General features: G+C 43.2%; 1 protein-coding gene across 5 annotated transcripts in view; it reads right to left on the reverse strand.

Moving 5' to 3' along the window:
* The window catches only part of RALGAPA2 (Ral GTPase activating protein catalytic subunit alpha 2), a 271302-nt gene that overhangs the window by 188210 nt on the left and 67031 nt on the right, over positions 1 to 16061 (reverse strand). For all 5 annotated transcript variants that reach the window (XM_043882987.1, XM_043882990.1, XM_043882989.1 and 2 more), the window contains exons 10-13: positions 10593 to 10823; positions 6088 to 6255; positions 4717 to 4854; positions 497 to 645 (exon numbers count right to left, since the gene is read on the reverse strand). In XM_043882987.1, coding sequence (XP_043738922.1) covers positions 497 to 645; positions 4717 to 4854; positions 6088 to 6255; positions 10593 to 10823 — 686 coding nt within the window. The remainder of the gene's footprint in view (positions 1 to 496; positions 646 to 4716; positions 4855 to 6087; positions 6256 to 10592; positions 10824 to 16061) is intronic.

The following is a 16061-nucleotide window of genomic DNA, read 5'->3' on the forward strand; positions in this document are numbered from 1 at the left end:
GGAAGAAAACACTTCACACGAGCTTATTTCACGACGCCACTGTATTTGAGTGCACTCTGATAATGTATCACTTAAATCCATCATTTCTCCAAAATGAATTTAAAACTTCAACTTTACAGCAATAAAATCAGCTTAAAAGTGTTTTGGAGCAATTAGCCAACCCTCCTGGGATTATGGATTATGATATTATCAACCAGTTACTGCTTTTGCACAAAACTTGCTTGATGACAGTTAAGAATCTGCTATTTCATCATAGAACAGCTTACTCTTAATTTGAGAATTTTTTTTTTTTAAAACCAATAATGAAAACAAATGAACAATCAAAGTACTGGATACTTACCTTCATAATTCACCAAAATGTTACAAAAGACTGATTACTATCTCATGGTTCTCTTTGTAAAGCTATTTAATAAGTGGAGGCTTTCACATTTTTAATTATTGCATTGAAAACAGGAACATATGTTTTACGATATTAATTAATTGAAAATACACTCACCAGGTCTTTTTATTCATTGTCAGCTCCATTATCATGCGCCTAAAAATAATGAGAACAGCTTTGCAGGCATCAACTTGCTCCTTCAAGAGCATGGGAACCTCCACACATGGCTCCAGCAAAAAGACGTTTGCAGCATTTGTCAGAAATACCTTAAAACCAACAAGTGTTATGTGAGAACATACAAGTAAACAGATTTTGGTGTGTGTGCTCAGTAGTGTCTGACTCTTGCAACGCCATGGACTCCTCTGTCCATGGGATTTCCCAGGCAAGAAGACTGGCGTGGGTTGCCATTTCTTTCTCCAGGGGATCTTCCTGACCCAAGGATCAAACTCACATCTCTTGTATCTCTGCATTGGCAGGTGGATGGATTCTTTACCACTGTGCCACCTGGAAAGCCTCAGTTCACCCCTTAGAACACACAGTTCACTCCTTAGAATGGATTTAATACTGACATCTGAAAGACCTTGTCTAGAAAAATAACTGCTATCACTTAGGGCCTTCCCAGGTGGCTCAGCAGTAGAGAATCCACCTGCCAATGCAGGAGATGCAGGTTTGATCCCTGGGTCAGGAATTTCCCCTGGAGAGGGGAATGGCTACCCACTTCAGTATTCTTGCCTGGGAAATCCCATGGACAGAGGAGTGTGGTGGGCTACAGTCCATGGGGTCACAACGAGTCGGACACAACTGAGCGCACACACACATTAATATTGCAACTTTGGAAACATTTGAGTCAGAAAGGCTTCTGGAGATTTCTTTTTGGCATCCTCTAAGACAGGAACATCATCTGTGGGTAAAGATTCCTGGTGGGGTAGGGGATGGGTGGGCAGGGAAGGCAGGGGCAGAGTGGTCAGACAGTGGCTGGAAAGAATGAGCTGATTCTCGCCGAGTCTCCACCTTTGCTGACTTGAAGGCCTTGCTGACAGGAGGCAGCTCGTGCCACCCAAGGAGCAGACAGCAAGCAGGCAAAAGCACATGGCCAACACTGCTCATCTTCCAGGAACATGGATTTCCAATATGAGAAACACATAATGCCACAGAATACAAACCCCAAGGGAATCTTAGGATAAAAACTGAGACATCAAAAAAAAAAAAATGTAGGCAGTCCACCAAGTGCCCTGTGCTCTGCCTCATACCTTTAGGATACAAGTTTCCTGTCCTGTACCATCAGTGATGCGAAGAGCTGACTCATGTGAAAAGACCCTGATGTTGGGAAAGATTGAAGGTGGGAGAAAGGGATGACAGAGGGTGAGATGGTTGGATGGCATCACTGACTCAATGGACATGAGTTTGGGTTAACTCTGGGAGTCGGTGATGGACAGGGAGGCCTGGCGTGCTGCAGTCCATGGGGTCGCAAAGAGTCAGAGATGACTGAGCAACTGAACTGAACTGAACTGAACCATCAGTAGAGAAGTGGGAGAAGCAGGGGTCCAGGCTGCCCTGTAGGGAGCCACTGCTCTGCTGCAACAGAATAACGTGCTATCATTTACATGGATGACGCTCTGACCCCTCGAGTCAGGACGTTCTGAGCTATTAACTCGGTGACAAGGATGGATCCTCTCCACCTTCTAGAGCTACAGTCCCTCTTGGTTCTCCTTTCTGTTCAACAGCACAAACACCAAGGATCTGGGGACAAGCAGAGCTGGCTCACTTGTGGATGAAATCCATTTAATACAACATCTCAAAACAGATGCACAAACTAACCAGAGGAAATGAACACACTCAAAAGTCAAGAGGGCAAACTAAAATGCTGACAGCCTCTGTGATTATTTTATGTGAGATTAAAAATGTATCATGACTCAATCTTCTAGGAAGAATCACAAAATAAGCACTATAACAGTTGATAATAGATGATAACAGCCAATTGTGAAGAATTTACTAGCCTTCACATAAGAAAAAAGAAAGAAAAGAACCTTTAGACTTACAAACTATAGCAGATTGAGTGACAATGTTTTTTTTTTTTAAAAAGTGTGCCATAGATGGTATATTGCAATACAGATCTTTTATAATTCATGTACTTGGCTTCTTGATTGAATTTTAAACCTTTGCAAATTCCAAAGTGAGAAGTCTTCATATATTATACTTCTTTAATTTCACTTTTTAAAAAAACATCAAAAATGCAAGCTAGGGACTTCCATGGCAGTCCACTAGTTAAGACTTCACTTTTTAATGCAGGGGGTGTGGGATCAATCCCTGGTTGGGCAGCTAAGATCCCACATGCCTTGAGGTAAAAAAACTGAAACATTAAAAAAAAAAGAGAGGCAATATTATAACAAATTCAATAAAGACTTTTAAAAATATGGTCCACATTAGAAAAAAAAAGTCTTTTAAAAAAATGCCAGCTCCTTGAGTATTTATTACCATATTAGTATCAGTTAGGGAAAAAAATAAATCAACAAAACTAATATATCCAAATTGTACTTGTCAGAAGCAACTATAACACAGTCTCTTCTTATCAAACTTCCATTTGGCTGCTTTTTCCTAATTAACCAAGTCAAGGACCAAGGTACTTGATGAAATGAGAACAAAAACAGCTGTTTAAATCCCAACTGAAAAAAATTTTCAAGTTGAAATATTTTTCCTGGTTCATATAAATAGATTTAACTTCTTCTAGAAAAGAAATAACTCACCTGAACTCAGGGAAAAAAACAGGCGCTTGCAACCCTATGGGCTGACTGCGGGATGGCTAACCATGGCAACTGGGCAGTGAGCTGGAAGGAAGGGGCAGGACAGGGACTCCTGTGAGCTTCCTCCAGTGGGTGTACAGATGATACTGATGGGCTGAGCCAACGTTCTCTGAAGCTATTCAAGCAAAATCATCTTGATTTTTTAAAAGCTAATTTCAGACTGTTTGCCGAATTTCAATGATAAAGGAGAAAATCCATCAGTTACAGTGAGTGCTGTATGCTGTGCTTAGTCACTCAGTCGTGTCCAACTCTTTGTGACCCCACGGACTGTAGGCTGCCAGGCTCCTATGTCCACAGGATTCTCCAGGCAAGAATACCAGAGTGGGTTGCCATGCCCTCCTCCAGGGGATCTTCCCACCCCAGGGATTGAACCCGGGTCTCCTGCATTGCAGACGGATTCTTTACCATCTGAGCCACCAGGGAAGCCCAAGAATACTGGTGTGGGTAGCTTATCCCTTCTGTGGGGGATCTTCCCGACCCAGGAACTGAACCAGGGTCTACAGCACTGCCGGCAGATTCTTTACCAGCTGAGCTACCAGGGAAGACCTGTAATTACAGTATATGAAACTGCTAATTAACTTGAAAACCAAAAGGATCCCATGACAAGGAATCATCTCAAGAGACAGATGACAAACACAGCATCACTGAAAACTGGGTACCATCATGCCACATCCATGCCTACCTTCCCCAGACCCTACGCCTGGCCTTTGCATGGGAGGCTTAACTGGACAGCTGAATGTGGATATGGGGAGGAGGGTGGGGGGCCAGGGAGCAAGGAAAAGAGAGTGACCCTGTGTTTTCACTTATACTTCTGACCACCTTCAAACTGGATGGGACCCAAGAGATAATGCCCCAATCCCTATTTTTGAGATAAAGTCTCCAAGTCTGGGGAGACTCAGTGATAGGCAAAGTTGCTCTTTCCAATGTTCCCAAATGGTATTGGTGCTAGTTCATATATTTATTCAGATAAATGTGTAAAAATCACAGCATTAATCCACATTCTTCATAAACACAGGCAATTTTTAAGACGCATATAACTTATTACATAATCACCAAGCTTGTCTTACAAATTAGAATCCAAGTAAGTCTGCTCAGTTGTGTCCAACTCCTTGTGACCCCATGGACTATAGCCTGCCAGGCTCCTCTGTCCATGGGATTCTCCAGGCAAGAATACCAGAGTGGGTTGCCATTCCCTTCTCTAAGGTAACTCTCTACTTTTTCATCTCAGTGATTTTTTTTAATCTCAGTCATTGAGTTTAAATCTCAGTCATTTTGCAATCACTGTATAACAATCCCTTTCAGAAAACTGTAATCAGTTCAGATGTCTCCTTTGACTAAAAAAAAAAAAAAAAACAAAAAAAAACTTTACAAATTGAAGGTGGGTAATCCGGAAGAAAATTAAGGATGAGAATTTAAGGGCTGTTTACTCATCCATAGCTAGGACAATCACTAAGCTTTATAACGATGTTACCCCCAATAAACAAAACCTTCAAACTGACTCCGCTGGGGGCCCTCCCATCTGCGGCCGGCATGTACCTGCAGCATTGCCTGGGCCCCGGCCTTCACGTTCTTATTCTCCTCTTCCGTCACACACCCTCTGCTCATGGCACTGGTGAAGGAGTAGGACCGTCCCCAACTGGAAGACCGCTTGTGGCCAGAACCTTCAGAAGAGGTCTTTGGAGGACAACAGTCAGTCAGCAGAGTGGGAAAAGTATTTAATTCCTTACGTTCATAAGAATTCATGAGATTACAGGTTTTACATGCACGCCTCTTTTCCACTGCGTTCACCATTGTACATCCATCACCTAAAATAGTACTGAGTGCTCAGTATGTGCTAAAGAAATAGATGCTGCAACCCACTGAATGAACATGACTGTTGATTTGCTTTGACCTCATGACTAGTTGTGAAAATCATTTTACCAATATTGAAAAAAATCAAATTGTGGAATTAATATAGACATTGAAAAGTGATATACCTTTGGTTATAAGTATTTTTTCAATGTTTGGTGTTAATTGCCATGGCAACATTCACTTTTAGAAGTAGTTCTCAGACTAGATGTCTAAATAGCATGCCAGCAATCTCTGTATAACCTAAGTTTCTTCTGTGCATCAAGCAGAGGCCCACTCTGTCGTTTTGGGTTTATCCCACCTGTCCCTTAATCTAACGTGGAGTAAAAGGTCCACCTTGCCAGCACCCCCGTCCAAGGACACCACCTAGCCCTGCAACAAGGCTCCCAGTGGAGACTGCACACGGGGTTCGTCCTTTCAAGTGCGTTACATTGGACTGCTGCTGGTATGGACTGCCGAACAAGGAAAGTCTCCAAAGCGTTCTAAATTTAGTTTAACAAATGCGTGCATGTGTGCTTAGTCACTTCAGTCGTGTCTGATTCTTTGCAACCCCATGGACTGTAACCCTCCAGGCTCCTCTGTCCATGGGATTCACCAGGCAAGAATATTGGAGTGGGTTGCCATGTCCTCCTCCAGGGGATCTCCCCAACCCAGGGATTGAACCCACATCTCTTATACTTCCTCCAGTGGCAGGTAGGTTCTTTATCACTAGCACCACTTGGGAAGCCCAGTTTAGTGAATACCATTTATTTAAGCATATCAACAGTAAGGCAGTGACGCTTTTAGTCTTCAATAGAGACATGCAAAGTATACTGGCTTCTTCAAAGATTCTTCTGCGATAATGAAGAAAGAAGCTGCCGTGCACACATGGCCGAGCCTGAGGTTAGGAGGTGGTGAAGGACCCTGGAGACAGCACGGAGGCAGCCTCCCTGAGAGCATCAGAGTTGACAACAAAGGAACAGTCTGCCTGTGTCACACTGACTACGGCCCCTGACTGAGCAGGAAGATTTTGCTAAAATAAGATGCTGCCAACTCAGACAACAAGTGATGAAAGATTACCTGCTTGTTATCAGTCTCTGAAAATCCTAATTTTTCAGCATCTTCTTGGGCAGCTTCTTTTATGTCTGGTTCCTCCATGAACACAGGTTTGTCCTGCAGGATCCACTTTCTGTACACTTGAACTACTTTTCTGGTGACGGCTATGTCACAGGAAGGCAACAAAAATGCCTAAAATGATAAGAGAAACTCCCTTTAACACAAGTTCAGGTCACCAAAGAGTCCAACAGACATTTCCATGGGCTATCACCAATCTCAGACTTTCTTTTGAAACAGACTACACAGGGCCACATGTTTTTGAGCACAGCAAACTGGCAGGGGGAAACAGACAACTGTATAACTGGGCCAGAAAACAAAGTGCAATGTTAAAATAACGTCTATATTCTGAACAATTATTGCATAAAATAACCAAAATGCATACCAATGAATCAGCAACAGATCACGCAATAACACACATAATAGTATAGCCAGTTGTCATGCCTCTTCACAAGTTCACGTTCAATGACATCATGATGGTGACTTGAATTGGCCACAGTGGGAGCAGTGACACCATAGAAGTTGGCAAATTTAACTTTAACCAGGTCTTTTCTTTTCTTTGTGGGTTTTTGGGGGGAGGGCTTTCTCTTTCCTTTCTCTTTCTCCCTTTTCCTTCCTTCCTTCCTTTCTCTCTCCCTCCCTTCCTTTTTTGAGATTCAGTTGTCCAACTGGCTGGTTGTAGCACTGTACACACTTTTGCAAACTTTTTCTTTCTGGCTGCACGGCACAGCTTGTGGGATCTGATTTCCCCAACCAGGGATTGAACCCATGTCCCCTACAGTGGAAGCGTGCAGTCCTGACCACTGGATCGCCAACGAATTCCCTCTGTGAACTTAACAACATTAAAGAATCCCCTTACACATTTGCATATAAGAATCCTGATTTAATGTGATCAGAATCCAAATGTAGACAATGGTGTAACTAAAATTCAATATCAAGGGATACAACATTACCTTTCTCCCAGAAAGCAAGTATTAATATAAATTCTTTCTGGAGGAAAACAAAATTATAGATCACAGTACCACCGAAATCATTCACACGGTCTAGTTAATATGAAATGCAGCATATTAATTAAAAAGTCAGAAGTATGCAAAAAGAAGTAAACATTAGCCAAACCATAATAAAAATAAATAGTAATTTAAACATATAGGAGAGCTAAAGCATCAGAAAAAGATCCATGTGAAATTGAAAAATAAAATAAGCAAAATTAAAGATCCAGTGTAAATGGCTGACAATAGGCTGGATGTAGCTGAAGAGAAAGCTGGAAGAAAAATCAGATGAAAACATCCAGAAGGAGGCACACTGGGACAAGAAGCACAGTGGTTCCACGGTAAGAGATGTAAGGCAGGAAACGCGAGGAAAAGGTTATCCTTTCCAGCCTGGAGATGCAGAAGGAGTTAGTAAAAAGTGGCAGAAACAATATTTGAAGAAAGAATTACTAAGAATTTTGCCAAAACTGATAAAATGTATCAATTCACAGATTCAAGAATCACAAAGAAACACAAGCAGGATACTTTCAAAGTATATTACACTAAGACTGCTGAGAACCAAAGACAACCTGAAAATCTTAAAAGGAGCCAGAGGGGAAAAGACACATTTCCGCCAAAAGAATAACCGCATGACTTGAGGTAACTTCTCAAAGAAACAATGAAAGCCAAGAGACAATGGAACAAAATATTCAGTGGGCAGAAAGAAAACACCTGCCAAAGTAGAATTTGACATCCACAAAAATGTACTTCAGAAATAAAAGCAAAACAAAGACATTTTCAGGTAAGAGTCACCCAGCCCGCAGTGGTCCTCATGGGTATCTGTTCCACATCACGTGTCTGGACATCTGAACTGCCTCTTGCACTGTTCTCTGTTATATACACACACACACACACACACACGCACATTAACTCCATACTGAGAATGTGCACTTCTTGAATGAATGTATTTTTTAAACTTTAATAGTTTACATGTATTCCCCATCCCGATCCCCCCTCCCACCTCCCTCTCCACCTGATCCTTCTGGGTCTTCCCAGTGCACCAGCCTGGAGCACTTGTCTCATGCATCCAACCTGGGCTGGTGATCTCTTTCACCCTTGATAATATACATGTTTTGATGCTGTTCTCTCAAAACATCCCAACCTCAGGTAAATCCATGGCTGATTCATGTCAATGTATGGCAAAAACCACTACAATACTGTAAAGTAATTAGCCTCCAACTAATAAAAATAAATGGAAAAAAAAACTTTAATAGTTTAAAATAGTTTAGGCTTAGTCTCTCAATAACTTAAAATTGAAAAAGGAATTATTATGAAAGAAGTCACATTTTGTCTTGTGTAAAAAAAAAAAAATTCATCACTGACCAAGAGAGGGCAACAGAATGCAAAGTGAAAACCCTGGCCCCTTTTCCCAAATGTCTCTATTTCAGTATTTTAACAAACCATAATAACCATATTTGAAATTTCATATAGAAGTTTCCAAATTTAAGAACAATTATAAAATGTAAATGTTTTTAAGTTTCATAGCACAAAGATGTCTCATTACTTTAGTCATAAGTAGTCTGCAGCTAACCTCAATGACTCAAGCTACTTCAAAAGTGAATTTAGATTGAATTTGGGATTTGGATTAAATTGAGAACTTAGAACACACTATTTCCAGGAGTGGAATGCCAATAATGGATGTGGATGAAGCTATGTGCATAATAAATAAGTAAATACACAATACAGGTAAAACCACATCAATTTAGCACTTATCTCTAGTGCAATATTTAAAAGCTTTGTCAATGATATCTGGTATTAAGTATTTGCACCCAAGGGTTTCAAACATTGCTATAGATCATGATCAGCTGTGGAACTATGATACACAACCTAAATCCCCTCTGCTGCTTGATTTTTGTGAATAAGGTTTTACAGGAACACAGGCTCGTTCCATGCTGTCCCTGGTTGCTCTCTCACTACAAAGCAGAGCTTCTGTGAAAACAAAACTGAAGATGCTTACTATTTGATCCTTAACTCTATTAAAATGTGCTGACCGCTGCCCTCAATCTTATGCCTTCTGGGACTGACCACATCAATTCAGCTTTCCCCAAAGATCTGTTATTTCAACATCTTGACCTCTGCTCCCTTCTTTCCTCTTAATCCCCTCCCTAGTCTCCTTTTTCCTCTTAGGCCATAAATACTCCTATCAGAAGTGCTGCAAGAGGCCTTTGCAGGCAAAGTCCAACTGTCTGCAGGAGCTTGCAGCCTGAGTGCCTTCAGCCACGCAACAATTCTCGTATGCTCACATATTGCCGGGGGTTCAGAAGCAGTTATCCCCCTGCCCCACTCTGGGCTTAAAATTTGCTATGGAAACACAGGGTATTTGAGGGGATGATTTTGTTCAAATATAGAATTGTCCCACCCCATGTAGGAATTTTCCAAAATCAAATCATGAAAACAACATTGTTGTTGTTCAGTCATGTCCAGCTCTTTGGGATCCCATGGACTGCAGCATGCCAGGCCTCCCTGTCCTTTACTATCTCCCAGAGTTTGCTCAAACTCATGTCCATCGAGTTGATGATACCATCCAGCCATCTCATCCTCTGTCATCCCCTTCTCCTCCCGCCTTCAATCTTTCCCAGCATCAGGGTTTTTTCCAGTGAGTTGGCTCTTCACATCAGGTAGCCAAAGAATTGGAGCTTCAGGATCAGTCCTTCCAATGAATATTCAGGACTGATATCCTTTAGGATTGACTTGTTTGATCTCCTTGCAGTCCAAGGGACTCTCAAGAGTCTTCTCCAGCACTACAATTCGAAAGCATCAAATTCTTCATCACTCAAGCTTCTTTATGATCCAACTCTCACATCCGTACATGACTACTGGAGAAATCATAGCTTCGACTATATGGACCTTTGCTGGCAAAGTGATGTCTCTGCTTCTTAATATGCGATCTAGGTTTGTCATAGCTTTTCTTCCAAGGAGCAAGCGTCGTTTAATTTCGTGACTGCAGTCACCAACTGCACTGATTCTGGAGCCCAAAATAATAGTCTGTCACTGTTTCCATTGTTTCCCCATCTATCTGCCATGAAGTAAGGGGACCAGATTCCAGGATCTTAGTTTTTTGAATGTGGAGCTTTAAGCCAGCTTTTCCACTCTTCTCTTTCAACTTCATCAAGAGGCTCTTCAGTTCCATTTCACTTTCTGCCATTAGGGTGGTGTCATCTGCATATCTGAGGTTATTGATATTTCTCCCGGAAATCTTGAAAACAACATTAAAAATGACCAAAATGTTCAAATTCCAACCCTCCATGTGAGACCTTAAAAGTGGGATGAAAGAAATCATTATGGAGTTGTGTAACTGAGCCCCACTTGTCGACTGTATTCCTTGGAGTATCATGAGTAACAAAACAAAGACAGAAACCTCTTCAGCTTTGCGACCTACCCCTGCACACCACCACCCCCCCCCCCCCCCCCCACACACACACACGCACGCGCGCGCTCTCTCACCTGGCGGAACACCTCGTTCACGAAGTTGACATAGCCGCGGGTGGACAACAGGATGCGCTGGACCATGTCATACACCGCGCGGTGCTCCTCCTCAATGCCGCACAGGCTGCAACTGCTAAGCCGGCGCTCGGACAGGGTGCTCCCATCCACGTGGCCTCGGTCCTGCTCCGCCACGCCACCAGTGTCTGGCTCCGGCGCCCGCTCCGGCACTGCAGTGCCTCCCCCGACGGTCTGCAAGAAAGGGCCCCCCTCCTGAGCGATCCTCCAAGACACTGGGCCAGGCTGAAGACTCACCTTGTTTTCAGGAAACTCCGGGTATGGTGTGCTCATTTCCCCCAGAATTAAAGATCTCCTCCAAACACAACATATGTGAAATTTTGCTTCATTTTAGTAAATTACACTATTATTCTTTTGTGTCAAAAATATGTAACCCAAATACCACTAAAATTCTACCAACTGTGAATATTTTTTACAAGAAGTGACAAGAAACAAGTAGTACAAAATTATTATTTCAGCAACTACCAAGGACAGTTTAAAAACAAAGAGGATATTTAAATAGTAATCTCTAGAGAAAATGAGTAGACAATTATATTGATAGCAATTTTTCTCCTCATGCCTGGGCTATTAAGCTTGTGTGGTTTATCAAAGGCCCTGCGACACTGTGCAGCAAGCAACTCTGTAGAAATTATTTCATCTTTTTGATGGGTCAACCCATAGAAAATAAAAATTTGCATAGAAAAATAAAAATTTCCTCATTTTTACTGACATACATATTTTTTTTTGACATACATATATTTTTGATCTGTAAAGCATGGTGGCTGGATTAAGTCTAATGTCTCTTATGGGTCAATAACCTGTGAGTTTTTGATCAACAACTTTCATTTCCCCTACAGGCTGAAAAACAAAAAATAATTACACATCCTTACGTAGCAAATTAAAAACAGCCACAAATTCTCTTGACACACCCTCTGCAGAGATGGGAAGGCTGTGTCCCCTCGATCCCCACGGGCTGGGGGGCTGAGTTAGCCAGCAGAGGGGAAGGGTAGAGGGGACCCAGAAGGCTGAGGGCTCCCACTTAGCACCTCAGGGAACATTTGCTCTTGGAGTCCTGAGCGGCCAGGAAAGAAGTACGACTGCCTTGCAAGAGGGGTTATACAGAAAGGGAGGCCAGCGGAGCCCAACCTGCCCCCTGCACCCACCAGAGTAGCAGGCTCTGAAGTCATTCCGGACCCTCTTGACCAACCAGCCACCAGCTGAAGACCACCACCCACTGACTTCAGCTAACACCACATGAAGCCCCAAAATTGTCCAACCAAATCTCACCCAAATTCCTGAGCCAAAAAGGGAAATAAATAATATGGTGAAAGGGGTGTTTGAAGCCACACGTTTTGAGGTCATTAGATAACAGATTCTATGACAATTAGAGAACTAAAGTACTAAAGAATTACGTTCAAAGGCACCAAATTGTTTTTGAAAACTGAGCTCCATGATCCAAATAGAAGCTAATGATATCACAGATAAATTTCCCATCATACCATAAACTGAAAACTACTTCTCTTGATAAAACAATGCCTTTCCCAGCCTCCTCTAGCCCACACCAGCAAAACGCTGCTTTCCAAAAAAAAATCTGCATGTTGTTAAGACATTTATAATGATAATAAGTGACGAGAGTGAAAACAAACTAGTAATTCAAGACTATTCCTTCCTTGCCTCTTTCACGAAGATTAACAGTAAGAGCATGAATAAAAATTAACTACAGAGAGAGGTCCATTTTCTGCCCACTACAATCAAGCTGGAATTCTCAGCTATTGTTTAGTATTAGTTGATTCCGGTGGTAAATGCAAAGATGATTTTTGCTTCTTTGGCATATGATGGAAGGCTTAACCAGTGAAACAGGTATATGGTCTGCTTGGACCAGGCCTGTGCTGCCAGGGTTCAGGAAAATGCATGATACAGGCTGCCACTCAGTCTTTCCCCTCCCCACCCCGGTTTCCTCTCAACCCTCAGTTCATACTGAGGGTTGCTCACCCTCAGGGTGAGACTGGCTGAGGACACCCACAATGCACGTGTCAAACGAGGATGCAGCTGCCATGCTGCTGAAGACTGATGCCGCTCAATTCCCCATCACAGTCGGCCCAGCTGGCTGAGGGCAGCCCACTCCCGCCTTGGTAGATACAAGAACACAGAGCACCCGTGTGTGGCCGTCACCAGACAGGTGGGTCTGCATGATACACGGACTCCCATAGGCGTGTCGATTTGTGTGATTCATTTTTTCAACTGTTCACCCCATGATATACAACAGTTTCGGGAAACACAGCCCGTGAATCATTATGGAAGGGCCGGGTCAGAATTCAAGTGGCTCTTTAACAGTGTAACTAAAGAGTTAGCATACAAATAAGTATGATCAACTGTCTCAGCATCTCAAACTTTTTTTTTCTCATTTCCTCATAAACTTCTTTGGGTTTTATTTTAATTAATTAATTAATTTTATTTTTGATTGTGTCGGATCTTTGTTGCTATGCACTGGCTTTCTCTAGTTGCAGTGACCAGGGGCTACTCTTTGTTGTGGTGGGCGGGTTTCTCATTAGGGGCGCTTCTCTTGTTGCAGAGCATGGGCTCTAGGGCCTGTGAGCTTCAACAGTTGAGGGCTCAGTAGCTGTGGCTTCTGGACTCTATAGAGCCTGGGCTCAGAAGTGGTAGTGCACAGGCTTAGTTGCTCCGAGGCATGTGGGAATCTTCCCAGACCAGGGATCGAACCCATGTCCCTTGCATTGGCAGGCAGATTCCTATCTACCGTACCACCAAAGAAATCCTCCTCTTAATGTCTTAATGTTTAATTAATGTGCTGCTGAAATTTTAAATTCACTACTCTGCTTTCTCTAATGCAGGTTGAAGCACTTCTATCTCACACTAACATGATACACCAAAGAATAAGTAATAGTTCACTGGAAACACTTCTGGCTGAGGTGACACAGCAAGACGTTCAGATTTGAAAGGGGGATCGGTGGTCACGGCTGCCAGTGTGGCATGGGACTTCCAGGCAACCGTATTCTCTCTCTCCCATGAATGATGCCTGAATGATGCCACCAAACAAGAACACTGGTCAAACCAGATTCTCTGAGGGGTAAGTGAGTTAGTCCCTTCCCTCTCCAGTGAAAAATACTGTCAAGGGTATTAGTTTCTGATCAAAAGGAAGTAAATTCACTTTGGGACACACACACAAAAAAAAACATCTCACACATGACTTTTAACGTAGTAGTAGTGGAAAGTGTGAACCCTATTTGGAAGCAGAATTTAAAATACTGTTTTAAAGGGATTTGATATGAGCAGTATATTCTTTGAAAAGAGGTTCTGGATCAGCTGGCTGAGACAGTGATGGTCACTTTACACAGGTAAAATTACATGAAATTTGAAATTCCAAACAAATATTTTCAGGAGATTAATACAATTACAGCTGCTTTTATTCCTTCAACTCCATTTCCAGAATTGAATATTCCGTTGTGTAAACTGCTTTCTCTCCTGTATAATGTAAATGAGGAGCGGAACACACGGCAGACACACAGGAGAGGAGATGGACGCGCAGGGGTAAGGCAGAGACGAGGACACAGGAGACAGGGAGGCTGAATAATGACCACCCTCCCCAAGATGTCCACACCCGAGTTCCTGGAACCCAGGACTGTGCAGCCTTCCATGACAGAGGGGACTGAGCAGATTGAGTAAATTTGGGATGCTGAGAGGGGAAGGGTACCCTGGGTTATCTGGGTAGACCCAAGGTAACCACAGGATCCATAAGGAGGCGGGAGGAGCAGACACAGAGAAGACGATGCACAGATGGCAACAGAGGGAGAAATGATGTGATGAGGAGCCTCAGGCCAGGGGGACACAGGTAGCCTGTGGAGGCCGGACAGGGAAGACACTGACCCTCCCCTAGAGCATCTGACACCCTGACTTTAGCCACTGAGACCGATTTGGGCCCTCTACTTCCTGAGTTGTAAGACAATGCATTTGTGGAAATTAGCTACAGTGGCAGCAGGAAATGGACATAACAACTGACTGTGAAGTGTTTGAGCCACCTGGATCACAGCAGTGGCCATGTCTGGGCATGGCCACGTGCAGGGACAGGAGCCGTGGACCTGCATGGTGACTGCTCTGTATCCCTTCCCCCCTCGTGGAACCCCTAGATCTCTGCCCCCACCCCCACCCCACCCTGGTCTGCAGCCGCACCTGCCTCAGGGGAAGCTGACCCGCCCCTAACACCAGGGGAGCCTCTGCTTCCTGGAAGCTGGTCACCCCCACCCCCACCCAGAGCTGTTCACAGCTGCAGACCTGAGTCACTCAGCAGCTTGCTCCTTCCTAAGAGCACGCAGGTAACCTAAATGGTTCCGCTCACACAAAAGGGAAGGGCTCTGGTGTCTCTATACGTGAATTAGGAAGGAGGGCCCCAGCTGCTGCTGCTAACGCCAGGGAGGAGCCAGAGGGAAAGGGCGGAGAAGAGAAACGGGGCACATGTGGCCACAGCTATGGCTGCAGCAGCCGCATCTCCAGCGGCTCTTGCAGGAGAGTGAAACATTTCTCTTATGGATAAGACCATTTGAGCTCTGGCGCCTTTTTTTCTGTTAGGGTGATAAAACCCTCCTAACAGATTCCGGAGGTCAGAACCTTGTGACACGAGCTACAGAGCAAAAGGAAATGACTCACAAGTGTGAAGAGCCGATAGGGAAAAAATTAGAACCTGGAAGTGGTGGTTAATATGCCAGCCGTGCGACTTCTCATAATCCAAATGTATGTTTTTAAGAAGGAGCAACTTATTTTCAGTAAGCACAGGTGATAGTTTTCTGAAACTCTGAAACTGGGCGGGAGAGAAAGGTTACATCCTTTCTCTGATAAGTGTTTTGAACTGCCTGAACAACCACATTAGACGTCATGAACGAAAAGTTTATCAGTGTCACTGAATTGCTTACGTTTCCTACAAATTTTTGTCTACTTGCAATTTTCCGATTTTGTCTACCTGATAGGTGAAAAAAGGGCTCTCATAGCTGCTCAGAACTAACTGTGTTTCCCTGACTGCTGGGGAGGTCCAGGGCCATGCTTATTTCCTCTTCTATGACCTGCCTTTCACCTCCTTCGTCCATTTTTCACTCAGCTTGTTTGTCTTCATGTCTTTTTGTAGGTGCTCTTCTTACAGTGGAGATATGAATGCTTTAACAACCGTATAACAAGACAAACGCTCTCCACAGTCTATTGCTTGGGCCTGCTGGCTTTATGTTATCTTTTGACAAATAAATCTTTTTCCTGTTTTTCAAAATAAAGTCGAACCTCATTTAGTCTTTGGTTTGCAGGTTTCATCTCTACCGAAGGTGGTCTACCACTTCCCAAGTTTATGCATTTCCTCTAGATTTTTTCCTAAGTTCTTGATCACTCTGTTTTTATACTTAGACTTTAAATCAACTTAGGCCTTAAACCAATGTG

The sequence above is a fragment of the Cervus elaphus genome, chromosome 23 (assembly GCF_910594005.1).
Source record: "Cervus elaphus chromosome 23, mCerEla1.1, whole genome shotgun sequence".
Taxonomy (NCBI): domain Eukaryota; kingdom Metazoa; phylum Chordata; class Mammalia; order Artiodactyla; family Cervidae; genus Cervus; species Cervus elaphus.